We start from the raw sequence: 25,811 nt of genomic DNA, 5'->3' as shown, positions 1-25,811 counted from the left end.
GAGAAGGGGCTGCTTCAGATATTCTGAACAGCATAACTGATCTTAAAATGACCGATATTCTCTTCACTCTAATAACTGTGTTATAATACACACTGAATCTAAAAGCACTGAATCTAAGGGTAAATTAAGTAGTTCATGCTAAATGAGCGCTAAGAAAACCTTCATACCATACATACACCAACAAATGCTCTATATATTCCAGATATATTATAATAAAGGTATTTTAGGTATGTTTTAGAGTGTTTAAAAATTGTATTGGGACTATTCGTTGTTTCATAGGGTCTTTCTTTATCATCAGTCTAATGGGACATGGCTCAGAAGGAGAGAAGAAATAAAACTCATATACATTAAGCACCTCTAAAATGGCAAAAAATACAGCTTTTCTCTGCATTATAATGGCATGACTTCAATATCCAATAACTCGGGACTTTCCAGGGGTAGAAAGCAAGTACCATGACTCATATTGAAAAGCTAGGAATCTTCTTTCCAAAAGTTTTAAAATACCCATTTCTAGTTGTGTGACATTACATGTATCAGGTTTGTTTTGATGGAGCAATTCTACATTGGCAGGAGGTGCGGGGAGGAGGGCAGAGGAAAGAACCTCTCTGGCAGGTTGCTGAGGTTTTTTTTATTGGTGTCTAGTTGCAGTTATTTAATGGTTTGGAATGTTAGAACGAGTCTTGGGGCAAACAAATAAGTGAGCAGGGTGAAGATGAGTCAGTGAAAGATGCATCCATAAATGGCTTTTCAGTTTATCACATGCCTGTACAATCTGTCATATAATGGAATAGTAGTTGTGGATACCTGAAAAGTGGTATACTGTTATAAGGTAGATTGCAGAGCCATGTGGTAAATTGAGAAGTCATGTGACAATGATATTTATATGGCGGCAACATCCAGAGGTCCCACTTAGGACTGCATTGTGTTAGGCGCTGTAAAAAATACATATGAAGAATCAGGATGAAATTCTGGCTCAGTGAAATCAACTGGAGCTTTGCCATTGACTTCAGTGCATCAGGATTTAACCTATAGTCCCTACCCTGAGGAACTTACACCTAAGAAGTCACCTATGAATGGTGGAGAGAGAGGGATACTATCAAGTGTATAGACTTGTATAAAATTGTTATGTACATATAAACGTGTGTATTTACTTTCATTATCTTTATACATTAGTAGAACAAAAGGCAAGGTCTGAAACTAGCCCTGATTTGGGGTCAGTTGCATTCAGACTGTAAATCAAGTATCAAGAAGGGGTTGGTTTGTTTTTTTTTTAAAGAAAAGTAACTATCTGATAAGCTATTAGACAAATGTGAATAACAAGACATTAGCTTGAAAAATATAAAGAAAACCTTCAAGAGTAAAAACTGAAAAGGGAGGGTCTGAATTATCTATCACTTTAAAAAGTTGTATCCTAGCAACAGTAGGTAACAATGAACATACGTTGCATAAAAGTTAACATACAGTAGTTAAATGAGACATAGAAAGGGTCAGTCATAATATATGCATTTTATATTGTATCAAGTAATCTGATTAAAATGAAATAATGTTTGCCCTTATTTCTGGGAGGAAATAATTGCAGATATTAAAGTGGTGCTACATATATTCCAGCTTGGAATGGAAATTACATTGTTTTGACTGGGTTATTTCTGTATCCAAGCAAACCATCCTCACCTCTTCGCAGTTCTTACCTCCTTTATACAACTGTGTTTGTGTCATTTAAAGTCAGAGGGTCGTAAGGCTCCCTTACAGGATGTAATTTGGAGAGAGAATTTGAAAAAGAAAATGTGACAGCCAGTTGTGAGAAAAAAGGGCATTTTCCTGGTAGACTTCCTAAATGGGAGGATTTTTTAGTGCAATGTTTTGCTAGCGTATCAGGCAGTCACTTGGAATCAAGTGCAGACTTGTGCTACATTGTGGGCTTGGCAATGACAATTTTGTGTGTGTGTGTGGTGCTTTGGTTATATTAGCCCTGGAGGCAGAGTTAACACTTGCAATGGGACAAGAGTATTTGCAGTCATCAGAGAACTTTGCAGTCAGCTTCAATAACATCACTCAATTTTTTCGCCTTTTTTTTACTTTTTTTTTTTTTGGCAGCAAAGCTCTTAGTGGAACCATCTGTCTTTCTATTAGTGTTTTTGAGTCCTGTTTTGAAGCTTCTTTGCTTGGCAAAGTCACTTTCATCCTTGGAAACCATTTAAAAAAAAGTTCCATGGCTTCTTGCCGAAGAAGAGTACTATGCAAAAATTCCACACGGCTGTTCATTTTTGTTCTAAAAGAATACAGTTACTTTGTCTTAAAAAAAAAAATCAAGGCAGAAATGGGATGACTCCAGACTGGATGAATGTAAGGAGGAAGAAATAGCATTTTATATTTTATGTCTCACAAAATCCAAATATGCCTTTTTAACTAACTAGATCAGAATAGCAACAAGAAGAATAAAGTAACAGTCAAAGTGAATCCAGTTAACAGAGTAATTGGCACTACATCTAGCATAGCTTCAGTCTTGCATTCAGTCTCCAACTGCAACAATTTCTAACCAATATGTCTTATGAGCTTCGTCTTACAGGATGTCCCAGACTATAATGGTGCAATAACCACGCACACAGTTACCACCATTCTTAATGCTGCATACAGAGAGGACCCGTACCTGCCAACAGTGGGGAGGAGAGAAGGGGGGCAGAGTGAAGGCAGCGACTTCAGCAGATATTACTGAGCATGCTCAGTCTATGTGAGCATGCTCAGTACAAGCCAAGCAGGAAATGTGGGGGGGGGAGCACATGACCCTGCGTGCCCCACCCGATGCATCGCCTCTGGCTGCATACATCATATCATGAACCAAATGTTAATCTATGACAGCCTATCTACATCTCTTATGCCTCTGCTCCACAATTCTGTGGTCTATCTTGATGACCTCTCTTGTAAGGGTTTCCTTCCCTTTACTGATTGATCTCCTGAAAGGCAAAGTTTCATTTGTTAGTATAGTTTTTTTATTAAAACCAGTTATGCTGCTGATGTCTTAAGTTACCAAATAATTTGCTCCTCTTCTGTGTGAGATGGAAAAGCAATGTCCTGACCATTTGTATTAATCAAAAACACTCATAAAACTTTGCAAAAGTAGTAGTGTTAGCTGTTGTGTTATGGCCAATTTCCAATTTGGATGACCACTTTCTGCCTGCCTAAAGTCCCCTTCAGTTTCACTTGCAATGTAAGAGTCTTCATTTCCTGCCCTATGCTTTTGTGTAGTGTTGCTGTGCAACATGAAACAGTTGACACTCCAGACGTGGCTGCATTTCACTTGTGAGCAAAGTGTTTCAACTGTGTTTGTGGCCATCTCTGAGAATGTGTCTGTGCATGCATATACATGTGTCTATGTGTGTATATATACACACACATATCCCAACACATACATACGTGTCTAACATTTGTAAAGTGTTTAGAATCATTTGGGATGAAAGGTGCTATGTATATGATTGTGATTTGGCAGCATTGTGAAGTGGAATATCTTAGTGTCATATGGAGAAGATCTATAAAACTGCAGTCATGGTTGTTAAGGTGAAATGAAATATAAGTATGCCTTAATTTATGTAATTAATATTAAGTGCTGGGGTGTATGGTAATTAACACACGGCTGAACTGTTGATGCTGTTGGAACCCCTCGCAACACAGGAGTAGATTCTAGTCTGACCTGGCTAAAAAAAATAAATAAGCAACTGCTTAGGCATGTTCTCCAGAAGATTTTCCAGGTTTGATTTTCCTCCTTCTGTTCAGCAGGTTCAAGGTCAGCTTCCTCCATTGATGATTCCAGTGTTCCCTCCAGATCAACGAACCCTAGCAGCAGCCGCTCAGCAAGGATTCCTCATTCCTCCTGGTTTCAGCTACAAGGCAGGATGCAGTAAGTCCTGTAGATTTTCCAGCTGGAAGTGGGCAGAGGGCAGAGTTTTAAAACAGGTTGTCCAGTATTTATGCTGAACTAAGTCACCAGATCAGAAATATCACGTCTACTGCATTGAGGTGACAGACCCACTAAGCTGAATTTAGGATTTACAGAATAGTGTGAGAACGGATTTGCCAAGAGATCACTAATATGTTCATTGATATAATGGCCAAGAATTTCAGAACTGGCTAGTGAATGTGAGTGCCCAACCTGAAGGGCCTGATTTTCAGATAGCATGTGCTCTGCCCTTTCTGAAAATCTCTTTACAGTGTGTCAGGTTGGGCACTGACAAACACTATTTACTTTTGAAATTCTTGACTATGCTGTACAACAAAACAAAACACAAACAAGGAAACATGCTCATCAGCACACGCAGATACTCCTCTCTTAATCTAAAAGGGAAGTTGTTTGAAATGGCCCAATACATTTCAACGCTATTGTAGGGAAATATGTTTTTTCTCTAACAGCCTGCTTGCTTTTTATTAACTAAGGGCCTATTCTACCCTCTTTCTACACACACAACTCGCATTCATCTCAATGGGAGTTCTGTACAAAGATCAAGGATATCATATGCCTCTCAATTTGATGGACTAACACAAAGCATAAATATATTTTACAAGAGCCTAAGACTAAAAACTGTGTAACATCTATTTTTTTAATTTTTGAAAGTTTTATGGTCACTACAGGATCCTGAATTTTTTGGCAGTTTTATTTAAGCCTTCCATAGGATCTCTTGTTCCTGTCAACAAGATAAGAATAAATATAGGTTCAAAATAAATCAAAAATCTTCCTTTCATCAAATAGATTTAGCTACAGCATAGGTTCTATAAACCTGGTTTTATGCATTTGTGCTTATCTAACTCTACTGACATCAGTTTCCTATCTTGTTATCTAAGACTCGCTTGTTTTACCATTCTCTCTCTTTAGTGCATCTGTTTAGCTTTATTATGTCCGCATCAGTGTATCCATCTGTATCATTGACTAACTCATGAATTCGTCAATTGTTTAGCATTATGCACTGCTCACCAGTGGAGCAGTTTATTAAATTTTGAATGCAAAGGGACTATCTGGTGATACTTTTCATCCCGCGGTTTTAGATTCTTTTGTTTTTCTAACTTTATAGATCCAGTATTGGGTTTCTGTAAGCAAAGTTCCCTTTCGCTTTGGCCATCAGCCCTCATCTTGGTGTACTATATAGGCTGTTACCACTACTGAGAAGTCACTGTTCAAAACACTTCACCTCACTCAGCAGCTGCAGTGCAATGCATAGGCTCATTCACTTCTTCCAGTGATTTCACACCCATTTGTTCTCAAATGGGAGAAGTAGTGATTCACATTGCAGAATGTGTAACCGAAAGCCACATTGAATATGAATGCTACCATAACTGTAGGCCTGGAAAAGGTCAAGAAAACACCCCATTAGACATATCTGGCAGATTAAATTAGTTCCGTGTTAATGCAGTCTGACTTGGAGAGAGGGTTGATTTTTTTTTAACTGTTAGTAAATTAACAGGAGGATAGTCACATAGTACCTCACATCCATGAAGTTCATATGACATCACATATTTTTGTAACCTTGGAAATGAAAAAAAACTGAAGAATGTTGCTGCTGCTCCTGGCAATAGGGCTTAAAATTAACAGCATGTCAAGATCTAAGATTGAGCAGAAGCCAGTGGGAAAGACAGCTCTCTGTTTGCTGATTCCCTGGCATGTTTGACTGAGTTTGAATGAGAAGCTGAGGGGAAGTGATCAGTAGTCCAAAGGGTTTTTTTTCTTTTTGCTCACAATTTAATGTAAACAATAACATATATTGGCCTAGCTATACTTAGAACGGTTGTAGCAGTGAAAAATGTAGCAGCCTTGAAAACGGTAATATGGTCCCCTCAAGTAATGTTTTTTGACAGGCAATTAAAACAACTCCCCTCTTCTACCCTTCTCTCCCCCATTTCTGTTAGTCGTCATGGTAAAGGCATGGTAGATGGCAGACAAGATTTTGAGTAAAATTTTCAAAAGTGCTTAAGTGACTTAGGAACCTACATTCCATTTTCAAAAGTGACCTAGGCACTTAGAAGCCTATGTCCCATTGACTTTCACATAGACTTAGGATCCCACTGATCAGATTTTCAAAGTTATTTTTGGGCACCTAAAGATGCAGACAGTGCCAAATGGGATTTTCAAAAGGGCTTAAGCAGGTTATCTTAACTTCCACTAATTTCCATGTTTAGGCGTCTAACCTGCTTAGGCACTTTTGAAAATCCCACTACGTTCCTATCTGCATTTTTAGGCATCTAAAATGCCTTTGAAAATCTAGACCCATTTGCCTAAGTAACTTTAGAAAATGGGATTTAAGTTCCTAAGTCATTCAGGTGCTTTTGAAAATTTTATTCTTTAAGCCTGGGCTGAAAAATTGTAATGAAAATGTTACAAGACTGACTTATAGACTTCCCAAATGACAATTCTATTATTTGCTAGCTTTCGTAACTTGCATTTAGAAACAAAAAACTGCATGAGACCCTTAGTTCTATTGATAAACAGGTAAGAACCACAAATTAGCAAGTTTCGTATTTAGCATTTACCCACAAATGGGGAATTTATAGATTTTTGGGGGGGGGCGGAAATGAGTTTTATCAAGATATAAACCATGGCCTACATTTTCAAAAAGGGATTAGTGATTTTGGGTGCCTTGATTATTGGTTGCCAAGTTTGAGACACCTGAAAAGTGCTCAATTTTCAGAAGGTGCTGTGCCCTGCTCTCTGAAAGTCAGGCCTCCATAAAGACTCTCAAGTTGGGACATCCAATAATCAAAGTATACCCCAAATCACCACTCACTTCTTGAAAGTTAAAGCCCACATATTGCAAAGAAGATCCTTTGTGCTACAAGTAACACCTTAGATTACTGAAACAGGAAGACGTATGAATATCTTATTGAATACTACTCTTGTTTCATTCAGCTTGGATGGTGAGACTAGTCTAGTTAAACACTCTGTAGTTGGTTTCCGTTTATGGTTCTCCTGGCCAGTAATAGTGGCTGGTTTCCTGGAGATTTATTTATATGTCTCCCATTAGCTTCAGTGAGAATTATGTGGTCAAATTCCTCAGCCAACCCTTCAAATGGCATACCCCAGAAGACCAAAAGGACACTTTTTTTGGAGGGAAGGTGGGGAGTCATTTTGGTGAGAAAAATACTATTTTCTAATTGCCATTAACTTCTTGAAATTCACTAAAGAGCTGCTCTGACATGCTGTTGTAAGAGGAGCTTGTCCACTGTAGATTCACTGTCTGATTAGTACTATGTTCTGGTGCGCTGAGATATTAATAACAATATGATGATAATTCATTAATAACTAGTATTTTAATGGATCGTTTTTATCCACGGTTCTCACCGTGCTTTGCAAAGGTATGTAAGTATGATCATTCCTATTTTACAGATGGGTAAACTGAGGCAGCAAGATTAAGTGATTTGCCCAAGGTGAGATGGCAGAGCAGATTATAGAACCCATGTTTCCTGACTTCTAGTTCAATGCACTACCTGTAACTTTTTCCTTTTTCTTCCTAACAAATTCTAGTTGGGAATGGCTTGTTTTGTTATGTTTTTTTAAACAGATGGTTTACATTTCATAATGGACCATTTAAACAAGTTGACACTTCCTCTCCTCTCTCTACAGCATATTGTGTAGTGTTAAAGTTGGCAGAAAGAAGCATAAAGCTCTTGGGCTTGGATTAGAAGGTTCTATTAGTATTGGATTTCTATTAAGAAAATGAAGCAGAGTTCTTGATCCCTGGTTCTGGTTGCTATCTGGCCTCCCTACTTAGATGTAGTGTAATTGCTTAAAATGTTTATTATTATTATTTATAACCAACGCAGTTGTTTCTCAGTAGAAAAAGAAGTGCCAGTGTGCCATGATGGAAATACACTGTTCATTAATTTCTCCATGAATAGCAGAGGAAATAATGGCTATTCATTGGTCATCTCTTTGCTAAACATTCAGAGTTTATTATTAAAAATTGAAATCCTAAAATGTTTTGTGCATGACATCTGCTTTTGATGAATAATGAAATGCCATGTACATTTAGGATGAGAAATAAAATGAAGATTGGGACTAGTTCTGGTCCTCCAAAATTGTGATGTGATAATCCCAACATCTTCACCAAATTACTCTAATACATCCTCCCTATAGTTTCAATCAGGTATGTTGTCCTACTGGACTGAGCACAGGCATAAAAGCCAGACTACTGCTTTTCCAGAATAGTGGCAGAACTCCTAATCTCTGCCACTGATGTGCTATGTGATTTTAAGCAAATATTTAAACGCTCTGACTTTCCCTACACTGTGCTCTTTAACCCTAAAATATCCCACTGTTGCTTTCAGTTTCACTGGTGTTAGCAAAAATGGGAGCTCCCATGTGGGTGAAGCACTCATGGTTCCAGCATTTCAACCACTGTGGGGGAAATCCTGACCCTATTGAAGTCAAGGGACTTTTACTGTTGACTTCATTAGGCCTGGGATTTGCCCCCTATTGTGTAGACCTGGGCAAAGTTAGATATCATGGTTGTTAAAACACTGGCAGCCATGGGATGTTTATTTAGAGAATCATTTAATTTGTGTTTGTAAAGTGCTCTGAAAATGTAAAACATTATGTAAATCCAAAGTGTTAAGATGTGAAATGTTGTTGAGTGCTGTTTAAAAGCTGCTGCATTACACTTCAGAGGTGGCTTCCTTTCCATGGTGAACAAAATGGCTCTTCCTTGTATGTGCGCATTCATAGATCTGTAGAGAGAGAGCTAATTTGTTACTACACATTAAGTAACTGATAGTGAGGGAAAGGGAGTAAGGAATTCCCTCCCCATCCCCTTTTGTATGGTGCATGTAAGGTCCACACAGAAACCCAACCCTTGTGCTTGTGAGAGTGGAGGGGCTGTTGCTAGGCGAGCCAAAAAGGCAGCAAAGAGTAAGCAGATATAACAGCAAATTATAATCCCCCAGCAAACCTGAGGAGCCGAATGCTCTCAAACAGATTGCCTCCTAGTGCCCCCTTTGAGGCAGTGTAGTTCTGCACCACCCCTTAGTGTGGGCTTCCCTTACAGGCATAATATATAGCCCATACTTTGATAAGAATGTTGAGATCCTTCAAAATTAAAGCACTGAATAAATACAAATTGTTATTTCGGAGAGTTTTCCCCCATTGTTTCTTTGTCTTTTTTGTTTGTTTAAATGTTTGGTGATGCTTTTACAAAAGAAAATAAAAATGTTGACAAACCTATGACACTGTTGCATTTTACACTGGACTCCTCCCCACCTCTCCCCCCTTGTGATTGATGCAATCCAGTGCGAGAAATGCTGCTTGCCTAGTGGATCAACAACACATTTAGTGTTCTAAGCTGAAATTCATGTGACCATTTGAGTGGCATGGCTTTTTCAGTTTTGTTTTGTTTCTAGAAATGATGATTACTGGTACTACACTTCAAAAAATTATGTAGTACCATATTTGCTACCAAATATGTTTTCCAGATCATTCACTAGTTCTCAGGATGGCTCCTAGGTGGTGTTTTATTTGCTTGTACCTATGTTATTTTTATGGCCACATGCCAAATTTTGGAAACAAAACCTGTTTTTCTTTTTCTTTGCCCTTTCCTCCCTCCCCCTATGGAAAATTTGTTGTAACAAATCATATTGTGTTTCCAGTCAGATGTCATCCACTTGGGTTTTTTGGAAAGCACTTTAATCACAGCTTCAACCATATCCAATTGGGGAAAAAATGTGAATATACAATAGGTATATTGTATGTTTGCTATATGTCAGCTCACTACAGCTGGAAATTTCCTAAATAAAATAAGCACACAACATTATTGATGAAATAGCTAATTACCCCTTAAAATACGCATAAATGTGTGAGAAAGTGGACAAGCCACGCCTAATAAAATTAAAATAAGTTGAATTTACTGTTCCTCCATTTTCTGAACAATATTCCGTACATCCAATAACAAATGAAACTCTCTGTTAATAGTTCCTCGTACAGTACAATAAAATTAATGTTTTGGAGTTAAATACCATAAACTTCCTTGGGCATATTTGCTGATGTATCTCTGTTTTTTAGTTAGTCACATGTTTCATTGTTTAATGGGTTATCATGTGGGCTGTGTCATAATCTCTTGTACGCAGGGTCCATAAGTCTGGCTTCTAAAGAGACTGCATGCTAATTTCTGATTTAACTGTGTCAGCTGTATCAGCTGACATACAGGTCAATGACAACCACCAAATCACAAGAAGAGAAAATTGACATGGTACGCTTTTATCAGAATGACAAAAATAGGAACCATGTGTTATCAGGACCACATACTGTAGTTTCTTTGTAAGGATGTTAATCATCTTTTAGAGCTACTGTTTGCGCCTTGGAAAAGAATGATCATATGACTAAACCCTCATCTTCCCATCCCCCAGAATAAGAAACAAAAATAAAAACTGTGGATTGGCACAGCAAGAATTAGATGCTTTCTGGTAAGGAGTGTGCCTAGTATGCTCTGTGAGAGTGTGTCACTGCTATAGAGTTGGACACCGAACTAAAAGTATCTTGATGGGGAACAAGAGAAACCAGTGATTTGTTTTTCAGTTCCAAGAAAAATTGCCGAATTAGTGGTGCGGGGGGAGGCTTGCATGGTAGCTTGAATAAATCTGAACTAGACAGAGAAAATAGTGGCTTCTATAATAATAAGTGGGTGGTTTCAATTCAATTCCTAGGCCAAAATGGGTGCCTAAAATTGAATCTCTGGGAGAAGGTCTACGAGCCCGTGGCAGCAAGCGTTCCAGCCTGGTTTGACAGACTCAGGCTAGTAGGGCTGCGCTGGCAGTCTAAAAATAGCTGTCTAGACAATGCTTTGAAGTTGTGGCTCAGGATGGAGCTTGGGCTTTGAAGCCTGCCCCCACTCCCTGAGCTTCAGAGCCAGGGCCCCAGCCTGAGCCACAGCTTCAAAGTGCTGTCTACACAGCTGATTTTAGAGCACTAGCATGAGCCCCCCTGCCCTGAGTCTGTTGATCTGGGCTGAGAGGCTTGCTGCCACGGGCTATGTGGACATACCCTAGATCTATATTTGGGCACCTAAAGTACATCTACACTGCAAAAACAAACAAAACAACAACAAAACCCTGTGACAGCAAGTCTCGGGAGACCAGGTCTACAAATTCAGGCTCCTGCTATGGCACACAAAATAGCAGTGTAGATGTACCCTCTCGAGCTGGAGCTCGGGCTCTAAAACCTGGGGATGGGGGGAAGGGTCTCAGAGCCCAGGTTCCAACCTGAGCAAGAACGTCTACACCAGGGTGAGTGACCTCCAGCCCGCGGGCTGCATGCAGCCCATCATGGTAATCCGTTGGCAGGCCGCCAGACAGTTTGTTTACATTTGCACAGCTGCCCACAGCTTCCAGAGGCCGTGGGTAAAAAAAAAAAATGTTCAACTGGAGCTGTACATAGATCTCCTGAAAGGAAGTCAGGCTGTATACTGTCATGTGGTCCCTCCATGGCACCTGCTCGCTCTCTCTTTCTCTCTCCCCCACCTTCCCTGGTCAGGCCTGAGCCCCTCACTGTCTCATGGGACAGAAGCTGTGAATTGTGCCCAAGTGCCCATCTATTTCCAGTCCTCCCATAGTATTTCGAACATCCCTACTTCCACATCAGAACCATCAAAGTAAAGTGTGGAAATGGACAAGTATGAATGAGTGGTGAGAAGTGTTCCTGTGGGATACCTGTCTGTACCCACTTCCCTTGAGTGCTCATCATAAAGATATTTAAGTAATAAAAACATATTTTTAAACTGAGCTATTTCTAAAGCTGATCAAAATTGGGGGAAATGTGCATTTTTGTTTGGCAGTTTTAAAAAGGATCAATGCTTCAGTTAATTAATTTTTTTGTAAAGTTTTTACTTGTGAATTTTTTCCTTTTTTTTTCTGTTTTCATTCCTTCCTCCAATCTTTCTCATGTTTCCATTTTTGCCAGTGAAAATGGGGAGGGGGTGGAAAAACAATAAACTTAAAAAACAAAAAGCTTAAATTTTCCATTTTCTAATTTAATTGGGGAAAAAAATCATAGGAAAAAAATCATGACATTGATAAAAGGCCAATTTTAATGAAAATATTTCATCAGAAATTTTCAACTAGTTCTGGTTGTTTCTGCAAGCAGGTGCAACCTAAGAATCCTGTCAAAACATTATTATAATTTAACATTAGTGTGTAGCAGGATTTATATAGCGAATAAGTAAGACTGTGTGTCTGTCACAGAGGTCGTGGAAGTCACAGATTCCATGACCTTCCGCGACCTCTGTGACTTCTGCAGCGGCCAGTGTGACTGGTGGAGCAGCCCTACAGCCAGCCACAACTGGCTGTAGCTGGAGTGGCCCTGGGGCCAACTGCTCCTCAGGGCAGCCCCGGGCAGCTGGCCTCGGGGACCAACCAAGCAGCGGCCGGCGCAGCTGGCTCCAGGGACCGCTTGAGCAGCAGTCCAGGGACGGCTGGAACAGCAGCCAGAACCATGGCCCTGGGGGCGGCCGGAGCAGCGGCCGGTGGGGCTAGCCCTGGGACCCCCCCAGAGCAGAGGCCCCCTGGGGACCTCCCAGAGCAGCACAGTGTTTTGATATTATGTGCTGCCAAGAGCCGCATAAGACATATTAAAGAGCCACTTGCAGCTCACGAGTCTTTCAGAGTATCGCTGTTGTAGGGCATATAGGACCAGGGAAAAGATTGCAGGAGAAGAGGCAAAGAGAGAGAGCTGCTTGTGGGACAAGGTAACGAAGCGGAAGTGAAGGGAATACCAAAGATCCGGTCTGCACAGCAGAGAAGCAGGAGACCAGTGATAATGTATAGGTAGGCAGGAAAGGAGCGGAGAGGTGCATCCTTGAAACAAAGGATGAAAAGGCCTAGTCTATGCAGGTAAAATTTTCAGAAGCGCCTATGTGACTTGGGTGTTTGTCTTATTTTCAAAAGTCACTTAGGCATGCAGGGGCCTATGTCTCATTGAAAGTGAATGGGGACTTAGGTTCCTTGGTCACTTTGGTGCTTTTGAAAATTTTACCCTACATGTTTTCATAGAAAGCGTTGGATTCACATCAGGAGATCCCAGTTTCTTCAGTTGCCTTTTTTCCTGTCTGCCTTTATGGGTCTCCATGCTCTCGCAGTTCTCACCTCTGCCATCTTCTTCATATTTTGAAAAATAATTATACTCTATAACACTGGAACCAATCTCAGCACTTTGGCCACTGAGAAGTCTCCCAAGGCTGCTTCTGCAGCAGTTAACAAATCAGGCAATCTGTTACAGTGTCTGAGCATCAGCCAGAGGCAACTTCCCCCCACACGCTCTTCTGCTCCACACAAACCACCCGAGTCCCACCTCACCCTCATTCTCCCACAAACCAGGTCCATCCTTGCCTTGCATGCTCCTCTGCAACCACATTACTTCCTCTTCCAGGTCACTCTGTGGTCCTGTATTTCCCCCCTGTAAATTTCTTTTCCCTCTTCACCCCCTTTTCCACAAACCTTGAAGTCACCCTCTGAGGGATGGTCCTACAATCTGCACTCCCAGACTCCCAATTCTCTGTTTCATCCTGTGCCCTCCACAATCTCCAAAACATACCATCCCACCTAGAGCTCTACATGTCATACACCTCTCTCTCATGCCCGGCTATCACCACTACGTACAAGCTCTTTCTTGCTCTGTCCTGCCCCCTGTCATTTTTGAGTTATGTTATTTGTCTAAAGTGGTGGAGGTGGGAAATAAGTGTATTTGTAATTAAGAGGAATTTAGGAGGTAATCAAATCATTTCTACCTTTTCTCTTAAGATGCAAATTCCACCCCTTGCTCCATTCCAGACCCTTCCCTCTGGTTCGTAAAAAAACTAAAAAACAGCAAATACCTGCCTTTAAAAATTGTTTTGTCCAGGAATTGTAGCTGATAGTTTGGAACTTAAAGGATCCTCCCAAAATTCTGTATTTTTGGCTGTTGCCTAGAAGATAAAGGGAGACTGGTAGCCACTAATTCCTTCCCGGTTGTAATACGGCAGTATGTCATGATTGCGTTTGTAGATTGGTTTCAGTATAATACTACTGTTTGAAAGTGGATTGTTTGAGTAATACAAGCGTATGACTGGTCGGGAAATAGCTGTTTCTAATAGCTGACTATCTTGTTTCACATTCCTAAAAAGTTCCCAGTACTTGGAAAAGGACCGTTTAGATCTAAAAATGAGACATTTACTGAAGCATTAATAAAATGCTTAAGAAATGCATTTCCCTAAGAAGTGTTAAGCATTAAATACAACTGCTCAGACAAATCTAAATGCCAGTTCTGGAGAAATGTTAAGGACTGCTCAGAGAGGCAGTGGGCTCCAGTGGAGCGAGTATTGGGATAGGAGTCAGGAGATCTGGGTTTTAGTCTCTTCTCTGGCCTGCTGTGTGACATTCACTGGGCAAGTCAGTTCTCCTCTCTTATTTTCCCCTCCCACTCTTTATTTGTTTTGTCTTTTTAAGGGACAGCGCCAGTCTCTTGCTATGTGTGTGTACAGTACTTAGAAGAATGAAGTCTGATATTGCCTCTACTCATTACTGTACCTGGTCTAAACTTTCCCACTATTGTTACATTGGGTCAGTTGCAACAGTGGGAGTATTTAGTATAGACTAGCCACAGGAGTTGCGATGGTGGGAAATGTTTTAAGAAACAAAAACCTACAGTAGGCAAGGGCTACTTCACTTAATAAAAGGAATTTTAAAATCCTAGCACATAGTAATATTGAAGTAACAGAAGTATTACCGATTCCAAAAGATTCATGGTAGGGTCACAAAAGCTTTTAAGCTTTTGTTGTATATGTATTGTTCTTAAAAATATTTTGGGAGCACTGGAAATGTGTCGACAACCAAATAATATTAATTATTACTAATTAATGACAATGGCAACAATAATAATAATGACTATCGAAAACAGGGAGCACACAAGATCCTGGCTCCACACAACTTAGTGTTTTAAAAACTACACTTCAGCGCACATCAGCATTAATTGCTCTTCTCTTTAGAATTGAGGGAAACAATCGTTTTGGTTTCTTGTGTGGCTGGCACTTGCGCAATCTGCCCATTTCTAGAAAGAAGTCATTCAAAATGAAACTGGGATTTTCCTTTGAGGTTCTTGTGGCATTGGGAGTAGCACAAAGCTATGAATGTTGAGTCTGTTACTTTTTTGGGATTTTTTTTCTCGGCTGTCTTTAAGACTAGCTGCTGCTTCCGTCACTGGGTAACGTTCTAGATTAGAAAATTTAAAGAATCACTTCATTCAATCAATGATATTAAACAGGAAGTGGAATCCTAAATGAAATCAAGGGGATATTGAAAAATGTGGAACAGTAACAGAGTGAGATTAAAAATCAAAACTAAGTTAGAAAAGGAAATGTGGACTGGTGGCTGGTGCAGAAGTCTAGGAGTCAGGATTCCTGGGTTATGTTGTTGGTTCTTACACTGCTTGACTATGTGTCCTAAAAAAGTCAACATAAACATTAGTGGTTTTCCTGAAAGAACGTACACCAAATTTTACAACACAGCCTATTTACAGTATTTTAAAAATATGACTGCTTTTCTCCCATTTCATGTTTCCGGGCACTTACGCTTGATGTCGTCACAAATATATCATTTATTAATAATAATAATAATAATAAATTGATCATCATGACATGTAGCATTCTGCATGGCCTTTTAAATTGCTCTTTTATCAATTTGCCCAAGAAAGTATAATCCTGGAGGGAAACTTTTATTGTGTCCGCTTAATCAAATGTACTGCAACCTTGTAGAGTGCCTACCTAATAAAATGTTCTGTGTCTGTCATGGTCTTATTTCAAATGGCTCATTCTATGCCATGCTAATCGTATCTATTAGCAGATCATTGCACCATGCACGAATGGTCTGATGATCCTTATTAATTGAGTGGAAAGCTTTTAAACATTTTGTCATTTGGGCAAGGAATATAATGCATGTAACATTTCTATTAAGCTTGCAGCTCCAGCTTTCCCATTGGTTTCATTAGTAGGTGGACAAGAATTGAATTCATTTAAGAGTAAGACATTTAAAGGCAAACCAAAAGTGACTATTTTTTACAGTGAAACATGTCTCCTTGTTTTTGTTTGTTTGGCGGGAGGGGGCTACCTTTTTTTCCTTCAGATAATGAACATTTCTCATTAAAAGTATTTGCCACTTTTTTTAAAAAATTTTATTTTATTCCTACACCGTGTCTAGCACAGGAGGATGCTGAGCCTAAGCTATCTTCATTTTTGGTAAGACGCTAAATTAAGGCACCAATCATGTAAAGGGATCTGTGAGGGGACTCCTGACACTTGTGCGGAGTCCCTTTGACTTCATACTATTATGCCTTTTGCAGAATTGGGATCTCAATCTGTAAAGCAAGATTGCTTCCACCAAAAAGAAAATATAGAATTCAAGAATGTGCCGTTTTTGTTCACATAGATACTAAAGTTTGATCTGTGTGCTATTCAGTTTACAAACAATGATCTCAGTTTGATTAACTTCATATTCTGGACCAGTCTATAAATTTGTTCCCTCCTAATACTGTGATCATATCAAGGTTATACTTCTCCTTTTCTTTCTCTCTGTCTTTTTTTTTTAATTTTTTTTTTTTTTTGAAGTGCAGCCCTCTGATCAGTGTGCACTTTTTTTTCCATTTCCCTAAATACATCATAAAAAAGGATGAGGTTTCCGCCTTAATTGCTTGTGCCTTTTATTCACATTCCTCTCTCAGCCAGAATTGTGAAAAGAGTGTTAGTAAAAGGCTTCACAATAGAGCTTTTCATTAGGCCTCAGCAAGGCACACAAAAGAAGGCTTTTGGAAAGAGTGAATGCAGGAGTTTAATTTGCAGGTGGAGAGTAGATAAAAGGTGCTGACGCCTCTATTATTCTCTTACTTAGGTGACCCTTACCCTGTTCAGCTGATCCCAACTACCATGGCAGCTGCTGCCGCAGCAACACCAGGCTTAGGCCCACTCCAACTGCAGGTAAGTCTGGAAACAATGCAGAAGAGGCAAAGGTTAAGTAATTATGGAAAACAGTTTTCTTTTCCATTAGAACACAACAAAACTAACAATGTTTTTGGCACACCCTTTTCATTTAAAATGTACATTGAAGCTTAAATAAACATAAACCATCTTGGGGTTTTGTTGTTGTTTTTTTAACCTGTGGGGAAGATTTGTTTTACACCAATATTAATTTTGATTTTTAGATTTGAACGTTCACTCTTAACAGGCAAAACCATTTGTTTTCCTTTTTTGTTACAACATTCTGATGCAAGTCATAAAGGCTGGTTACATGTGAACCAGCAAAAAGAAACACACGGTTAGACAGAAGAGCCCTGTCCTGACAACGACTTTTAAACTGCTTAAAAGTCACTTAATGTGATTACGTCTTTTTAGACTATAAGCTCTTCAGGGTGGTGACTATGCCTTCCTACGTAGTGTTAAGGTACCCAGCATATTTTAGGTGCTGCTAGAACACAGGTAATTAATAATTATATTAATTTAACACACTATGCAATTATAAAATTGTATTACAAACACACTACAGAATCTTGTTTGAGCCATGCAACAGAGTTAGTCTGGGTCCCAGATTTGTTTAGATTGTGCCTGATTCAAAACCCTGGACACAAATAATCCTAAATTTGAGGGTGTTTGAAATCTGACCATGGATCAGAATGAGAATTTTCCAGATTTTCCTGTCTGTTCCAAATCAAACCCACCAGATCTAAACCCACTGTATATTAGGAAGTTTGATAGTCAGATCCACAATTTGAACTTTATGTTCTGACATATGTGGTTGTTTCACATAAATGGGATCCAGATCCAAACTAACTTTAGTTTTGCAAGAATTTAACTGACATTTTTTTGTAAGACTAAACTCACCACTGAGGCTTTGTTCTTCCATTTACTATCTTTAGGCAAACCACATGGGATGCACAGCATATATATCTGCTTGGAAATGCTCAAACATTATAAACTACAGGTGTGAAACCACAGTCTCGAATTAAGTTAAATCAGAACTAGGGCAAACTGGACTTCATACAGTTAGTTTGGACAGCACAAGAGAGGATGAGGGACAATTTTGATAGGCTTTCCTACAAAGTTAGTCAGCTGAGTTTCACAGAAATGGCTGCCAGTGTGTAAGCTGACCCATTCAATGCACCACCACGAACCTTTGTATGAAAAGATACACAGTATGTTAATTTCTGATCCTGTGAGCTACGAATACCAAGGGCAGTTTAGGAGTCATGGGAACCATAAAAGTAATGCAAAATATGTCATCCTCCAGAAATGACTTCTGGGAAATAACTTAAGCTCTGATAAAATGCCTGTAATACTCACCTCTCTCACTCACACTCACACACACACACACACACACAGGAATGAGAACATACATTGAATGTAAGAATGGCCATACTGGGTCAGACCAATGGTCCATCTAGTCCAGTATTCTCTCTTCTGATAATGACTAGTGTCAGATGCTTCAGAGGGAGTGAACTGAACAGGGCACTTTATCGAGTGATCCATTCCCCTGTCATTCAGTTTCAGCTTCTAGAAGTCAGAGATTTAGGGATACCCAGAACAAGGAGTTGTGTCCCTGACCATTTGGCTAATAGCGATTGATGGATCTGTCCTCCGTGTACTTATCTAATTCTTTTTTAAGCCAGTTCAAAGGCATCCCTGGCAATGAGTTCCACAGGTTGACTGTGGGATGTGTGACAAAGTATTTCCTTACATTTGTTTTAAACCCGCTGCCTATTAATTTCATTGGGTGACCCCCTAGGTCTTGTGTTATGTGAAGGGGTAAATAACACTTCTCTATTCACTTTCTCCTCACCAGTCACGGTTTTCTAGACCTCTATCACATCCCCCCCCCCCCATATAGTCGTCTCTTTTCCAAGCTGCAAAGTCCCAGTCTTTTTAATCTCGCCTCACATAGCTGTTCCGCACCCTTAATCATTTCTGTTGCCCTTCTCTGTACTTTTTCCAGTTCAAATATATCTTTTTAGAGATAGGGTGACCAGAACTGCACGCAGTATTCAAGGTGTGGTTGTACCACAGATTTATATAGTGGCGTTATGATATTTTCTGTTTTATCAATCCCTTACCTTATGGTTCCTAACATTCTGTTCGCTTTTTTGACTGACACTGCTCATTGAGCAGATGTTTTCAGAGAACTATCAGCGATGACTCCCAAGATCTCTTTCTTGAATGGTAATAGCTAATTTGTATCCCTTCATGTTATATGTTAGGGATTACCTTTTCCAATGTGCATTACTTTGCATTTGAGGAAGCAGAAGTTTGTATATCTACAGATCTTTAGTTAGCAGTCATTCAGAATTGCTCTGAAATAAAGAGTCCGTGATAAAGGGGGTTGTCAGAGTCTGACTATTTCATTTCAGGACCAGGATTGGACAGTAACTCAGTAAGCACTGAGTTAAAGTATTCTGAATAGAAGGAAGACTATAACAATGACCATTCTATCATAGAAAATGTGACGGTGTGTGGATACTATTGGTTTAATTAAAATTTTCTGATGATTTTAGGGGCTGAAGGATTGTAAAGCTCCAAAGGCCTCTTGTTCCTATGCCAATGAGCATGAAAGAAGGGAAAGCACTGAGCAGGCTCCCCTACTGATTGGCTTGCTCACCTGTGATTTGGGCTGGGAACGGAGCCAAGTTTGGGAGTCCATCAGTGGGAAGAAGCTTTTCAGATAAGATTATGGGTACACTAGGAAACCATTTTTGAGAAATATCCCTGCATTCCTAAACCTGATTCATTTCCATGAGTCAGCTATATAGGGAGCCCTAGTGTAGACAGACTTCTGACTTCTGCTACCATTTTAAGCACTGTGTAAATTAGACCTATTTTGAGAAGGATTTTATAATACAGCATTTAGAATGTACTCCCAAGCTTGCTAACGCCAGTGGAGCTGAGCCAGCATAAGCAAGAATGGGAAATATTTGAAAAGTTATCTTGACCTTATTTGGTGGGAATCAGTGGCACAGAATGTAGATAATGGAATTAAAAAGCATTTTGTCCTCCAGGAAACAGTTCAAATCCCATTTAATTTGGGTTGTAATGATTGTCTCCTCAGTGGTCTGTGTGAAATGAACTACTGGTCTTAGACCAGTTTCAAATGGCATACGTCAGTGTGCAGTGAGTACAGTCTGGGGGCCCATTGGGCGGAGAGGGTTATCTCACTTCAGAGATTCATCTGCATAATATGTAACCTTGGTGTCTCACTGAAAACACCTGGGATTAAACCCCCTGTCTGCCAGCCTCGAGAGGTCAAAATGACACATTATAACCTCCCGTTCTCTCCCTTTTTCATATTCTCCCCACGCTGCTTCTTATGCTGCTCTTCCAGGCTTTGTGTACTAAGACTAGTCAAGTGGTGTTCTAGGGAGATCAAAGAAAGAGATGCAATCTCAAGACAAGGAACAGGAAGAGAGTTTGTGACTCTCAGGCGCACTCTGGCTTTTTCTTCTCCAACGCAAAGGGTTTTGTTTTGTTTTTTTAATGGCAGGATAACAAATGTGATAGCTATCTCATTGTAAAATCCTAATTGGAGACAAAGTACTAGCAGTGTTTACCACAAGGTAGCTAGGTGAGCTCAGCACTCTACCTCCCGCTCCTGGTTCACCTGGCCTTGTCTATCTCACAGCAAAACTAAAGTGCCTTGTCTCCACTGTGTTCTTACAGTGGGATATATAACATATTAATTCTCCCCCAGGCAAGCACACCTTTTTGATGAGTGATGGCATAGCCCCCTGCTAACTCCAGCCTGAGAGGGTAAATAATTTGAAGCCCTACCTTTCCCTCTTCTCCCCAAGTCCCCACTGTTGGACCCAGATACCACAACTGACACAGTTAGGACTAATTGGTGGCAGTTTCAGCTGAGAGGCTCGTGCTGAATAAGCATGGAGACTGTACTACCGTCACATTCATAGAAGTGGTTCCTCCAGGTCACGTTAGACGTATTTTGATAGGTTCATGTTGGAGAAACTGGAATTAACACTATCTGTGCTTGAACCTGGATTTGAGAATAAAAGTATTTAGGCACCAAACTCCCAATGATTTCACCCACTAACCTAGACATGCTTTAAAGGAAAATGTGCTCTCTGATGGACATTTCACAGGGGAAGTGAAAGATGATGGGTTGACAGTTTTTCTGGCCCAGCTCCCCAGAAGTATTTAAGCACCTACTGCCATTAGGAGGTATGGCCCAAATCGTTGAAATTAATTGGAGTTAGGTGCCTAAATAACTTAGAAGATCTGGGCTAAAGAGACTCCAGTCTTCAGGACTGTCAACCCAGCATGTTTCAGTCCCACTGACTTCACTTTATAAAAAGTAGTTGTCAGCTTCACTTTGTTACTGATATGATGCATCAAAGGGATTCAGCCCCAACTGTGTAAAATGTTCCATCAGGAAGCACAGGTTCTGTTAAAGCATGTCTAGGGGAGTGGGTGAGTTTTCCCCTATTGAGGACTTGGGTTAAAAAAGTATAGTCCCTAAAGTACTTTTGCCAAAGCGTAGTGTAGAGGAGAAGAGGGCTTGCATTCCTAGAGGATGATGGTGAGTGGTGGTTCGATTTCAAATGAGCAAGAATGAGACTTCAGGACATCTGGGGCTTTGGATTATTCCCTTCAGCAATATTTGATTTAATAAAGCTGGTGAGTTCAAAGACCTGCTATAGCGTATAGCTCATTTGAAGATGGCCTTTTCACAGATGGACCAGTAATTTGGGGATTTAAGTTCCCCCACTTTGGAGATGGGCATTCAAACCTGTAAGCATACATATCATGTTAGAGTCATGTCATGGGACTATGGGTATGCCTACACTTTGAGCTGGAGGTGTAATTTCCATTTCTGGGAGACATACGCATGCTAGCTCTGATCAAGCTAGTGTGCTAAAAATAGAGTGTAGCTGTGGTGGCATGAGTGGTGCGAGGGGTTAGCCACACCAAGTCCGATCCTTCCTGAGAGGCTAGGTACATACTTTGTGCAGTTAGCTCCTCCCATCAATTATGGCTATATCCTATTTTTAGCTGACTAGTTTGATCAAAGCTAGCGCACATATATGTCCCTGAGCTGGAAATTACTCCTTCCAGCTCAAAGTGTAGATACATCCTAAGTGAATATAAAATTATGATAGGAGTGATTAATACCAATTTTAAGTATCTGGGTGTGCCTAGTATGAACTAGGTGTTTCTAGACAGCCTGAGTCACTTCAGTCTGAGATGAGTTCTCTTGTGCTCTCTTCTGACAAACCTGACTCCTGAGTGCATGACAAAACCCATGACTTAATATCAGGGTCTCTAGGAACTGTGAGGAGATTCTGTATTATTGGGAATTTGAATAGTTCAGATTTCCCATCTAGGTTGTCTGATAATCAAATAGTCATAGAATCAAAGAAATATAGGGCTGGAAGGGACTTCAAGAGGTCATTATGTCCAGCTCCCTGTGCTGAGGCAGGACCAAGTAAAACTAGATCATCCCTGACAGATATTTTTGTCTAACCTATTCTTAAACCTCCAGTGATGGGGATTCCACAGCCTCCCTTGTAAGCTTATTCCAGAGCTTAACTACCTTTATAGTCAGAAAGCTTTTCATAATATCTTACCTAAATCTCCCTTGCTGCAGATTAAGCCCGTTAGTTCTTGTGCTACCTTCAGTGGACATGGAGAACAATTGATTACGCTCCTCTTTGCAACAGCCCTAAACATATTAGAAGACCATTTTTTCAGGTTCCCCCTTCAGTCTTCTTTTCTGAAGACTAAATAGACCTAGTTTTTTAAACTTAATAATGACAATGATTCATTGGCTGTAATACAAACACAATATATTCATATAGCTGTATTTGCAAGATGATGATGAATGCATAATGAAAGCTGCTTATGTATTGAGCATTTTGCATTTGTTCAAAACAACTTGACAGTATGATGTAATATACACTCCCCACAATCATCTGCTCTTGAGAAAAACACACCCAAAAGCTTCATGCACCAACATTCAAATGTTGTTTCCTCATCATCCTAGAATGGAACAGGACATTGCGCTTTCTTGGTGGTGGTATGCAACTGTGTGACCAAACCTGTTATTACACAGATAAGAGAAAACTTGTGTCAAAAAATACACAGATGTTAAAGTAGTTTGACTGGTTTTCTCAACCCTAAAGGGTGAAACCTGCTCACTTTACTTACTTGAGTAATCCCACTGAAATCAATTGGACTACTCATGTGAGTACAGTGAACAGGGCTTGGCCCTACCTGTGTTTGAAAAAATTATTCTGCAAAGTCTTTATTCCTCCACTTTGCCCCTTTAGTAATCAGTTCCAGTTTCCATTCTTAGCACAACCTCTTCTTCAAATGGTATTGGAAAATGCATACTGACACCTGAATTTCATGAGAACTCAGAATCTGTAGTCTGGACCAGATTTTCAAAAGAGTTCAGCTTTCACTTAGGCACCAAAATAAGTGGTCAGATTTTTAGAAGAGTTGAGCCTATTGAGTGTTGAGTACTTCTGAAAATCTGTTTTTTATTTAAGTGCCTAAATTGATACTAAGATGTGTTCGGGTTTTCCTTTCGAAAATATGGCCTAGGGTATCTAAATCTCATAGAAGTGCCATTTAGCTGGGTGTTTGTTGTATTTCCAGGAACAGACAAAGGATTAAAAACCTATTTACCCGGTGTGTCTTCATAATGATTGTAATCAAAAGATAGACTGTTCCAACTGCCAGTGATTTATTATATAAATACGTGATGCACATAAAATTGAAATAAATGGCAAGGACTGCACATCTGTTTTGGAGAACACATTTTCAGCTGTCCTTCTTAACTCACCTCATTTTAGCATTCACAACATCACATAAATGAGAGAAATGGTGAAAACCTGTTATCGGTTATTTACTCCATCTCTCACATTCTCCCCTTGCCAATATGGAATGTCTCTCTTGCATATAGTTTTTGTCCAGTTTAGTTTGAAATATCTCAGGTGATGGGACTTCCACCATTAGCCTTGGCAAACTGTTCCGTGGTTTCATATATCTCACTGTCAGGAATTTTTCATGATTTCAAAGGTTTTTCTCTTTTCCTAGCTTCTTCCCTTTACCTGTAGTTACATCCCCTTTTTTGATCACCCTAAACAATTACCTCCCTGTCTGATGGTAGCCACCTAGAAGCCAGCAAGAAGCACATGAGAAACTGTCTAACCATTGTAATTGACTCATCTGAACACAAATATAGTCAAACTCTCAGTATTAAGAGCACATCTAACAGGGTTACAAATCTCTTTGATTAATTTGTGATGGGCAGGAATACAATCCTTGTGGCCTATTATTGTTTCTGCAGAATATAGCCAAGAGGTGGCAGTATTTTATCCATTATTCATTTGCTCTACAATCTATATCCATTACCTCCTTGGGATATTAATGTCCTCAACACTTTGCCTACACGAAGTTTAGCCATTTCTTAGCATTACAGGGTCACTCTTTACATTTGGTGGGCAGTGTGTAGCTTCAAATACTATCTAAGCCTTGTCTTTTCAGTACTTAGTGCCAACAATTCCTTCAGCATTTGCTCTTTTGCTTTACCTGGCCTCACTAATAGGACTAGGAATTAATTTATGGGGCAGTAAATCACTGAGGCCCAGTTTCATTACAATATTATAAAAATGGTGCAGTCAATTTAAACATAAAAAGCAAAATTAGGTTTCCATCATGAGCAAGTACATCTGCAAAAAAAAAACAAAACAAAAAACTAAGTACATTTACTACAGCATTTCTCCTTAGCATAAACAAAAGATGGCAGCCATCTAATGGGAGCAATCCACCCATTAGTTGACAATATTCATTTATACTAAGATATATGTTCTTGGTAGCTATCACAAATTATGATAATAGTAAGAGTAATAATACATATTAATATGTATACACTTTTATTGGATGTCCCATTAGAGAGGTTTTAAAGATATATTAGTGTAGATTCTATACTTCCCAATCTTGCCCTTCAGTTATTTCTGATTTTATAAGTAAGTGTTTTGGCCACAAGATACTCATCACCTCTTCTACATTAAATGTCCATTTTAAAGGAGATTAGTAGAGCTCAAGGCCCAGTCCTTCAGTTGGAGTACAGAAGTGTAACTCCATCGGCATGAGTATTGTGAGTACTGCACCCTTTTAAACCAAATGAGGATCTGGCCCCATGTGTGCCAGACATGTCCCCAGAATTTGTTACATGTGGATATTTTATTTTTAATAATAAACTATTAATAGCAATTTTAAAACAATCCATTAAAACACATAAACAAGGTTTCAGTAAATTTATGCATAGGATTATCTGACATGGTTGCCGCAATAACAGGGGACTGGACTTAGTGACCCATGAGGTCCTATGTCCCTATGGGACATGTAATCAGTTGCCAACTTCAGTTTTTATCCAGCCATATGTTTCTGAAAGAAAAATATCTCCAAATTATCTTAATAATAATACTAATTCTAATAAATCTTGTTCATGGTGGATAAACATACTTTGTAGTTGGTGTCTTAAGTAGCCCATGCTTGCCTTTGATATCCAGTTTTACAATTTTACAGGTAAACGAATATATTTTTCAAAGCAGACATGAATGAACCACTCCACCATGTTGTTTTATCAGCATCCTGCCATTCTCGATAATTTTGACAGTACATAGCTAAATGCTTTGTATTTCCCAGAGCACCATGTGTGTCTGAATATATCTCTGGTGAACAGATATATACACAGGTAGTAAATATACATGGTAAGGGATATTTTGTGCAATGTCAGGTTTTCACTTTTTTTTTTCAGGGGAA

General features: G+C 39.5%; 1 protein-coding gene across 5 annotated transcripts in view; it reads left to right on the top strand.

The window, feature by feature from the left end:
- The window catches only part of SOX5 (SRY-box transcription factor 5), a 547,425-nt gene that overhangs the window by 428,470 nt on the left and 93,144 nt on the right, over positions 1 to 25,811 (top strand). For 3 of the 5 annotated variants that reach the window (XM_073318355.1, XM_078849535.1, XM_073318345.2), the window contains exons 7-8: positions 3,769 to 3,892; positions 16,876 to 16,961. In XM_073318355.1, the coding sequence (XP_073174456.1) occupies positions 3,769 to 3,892; positions 16,876 to 16,961 (210 nt within the window). The remainder of the gene's footprint in view (positions 1 to 3,768; positions 3,893 to 16,875; positions 16,962 to 25,811) is intronic. The other 2 variants (XM_078849539.1, XM_078849534.1) reach the window with 1 other exon arrangement.

This window comes from Lepidochelys kempii, chromosome 1 (assembly GCF_965140285.1).
Source record: "Lepidochelys kempii isolate rLepKem1 chromosome 1, rLepKem1.hap1, whole genome shotgun sequence".
Lineage (NCBI taxonomy): Eukaryota > Metazoa > Chordata > Testudines > Cheloniidae > Lepidochelys > Lepidochelys kempii.
Note: the sequence above shows the minus strand (reverse complement) of the source record. Positions and strands in the feature narration are given on the sequence as shown.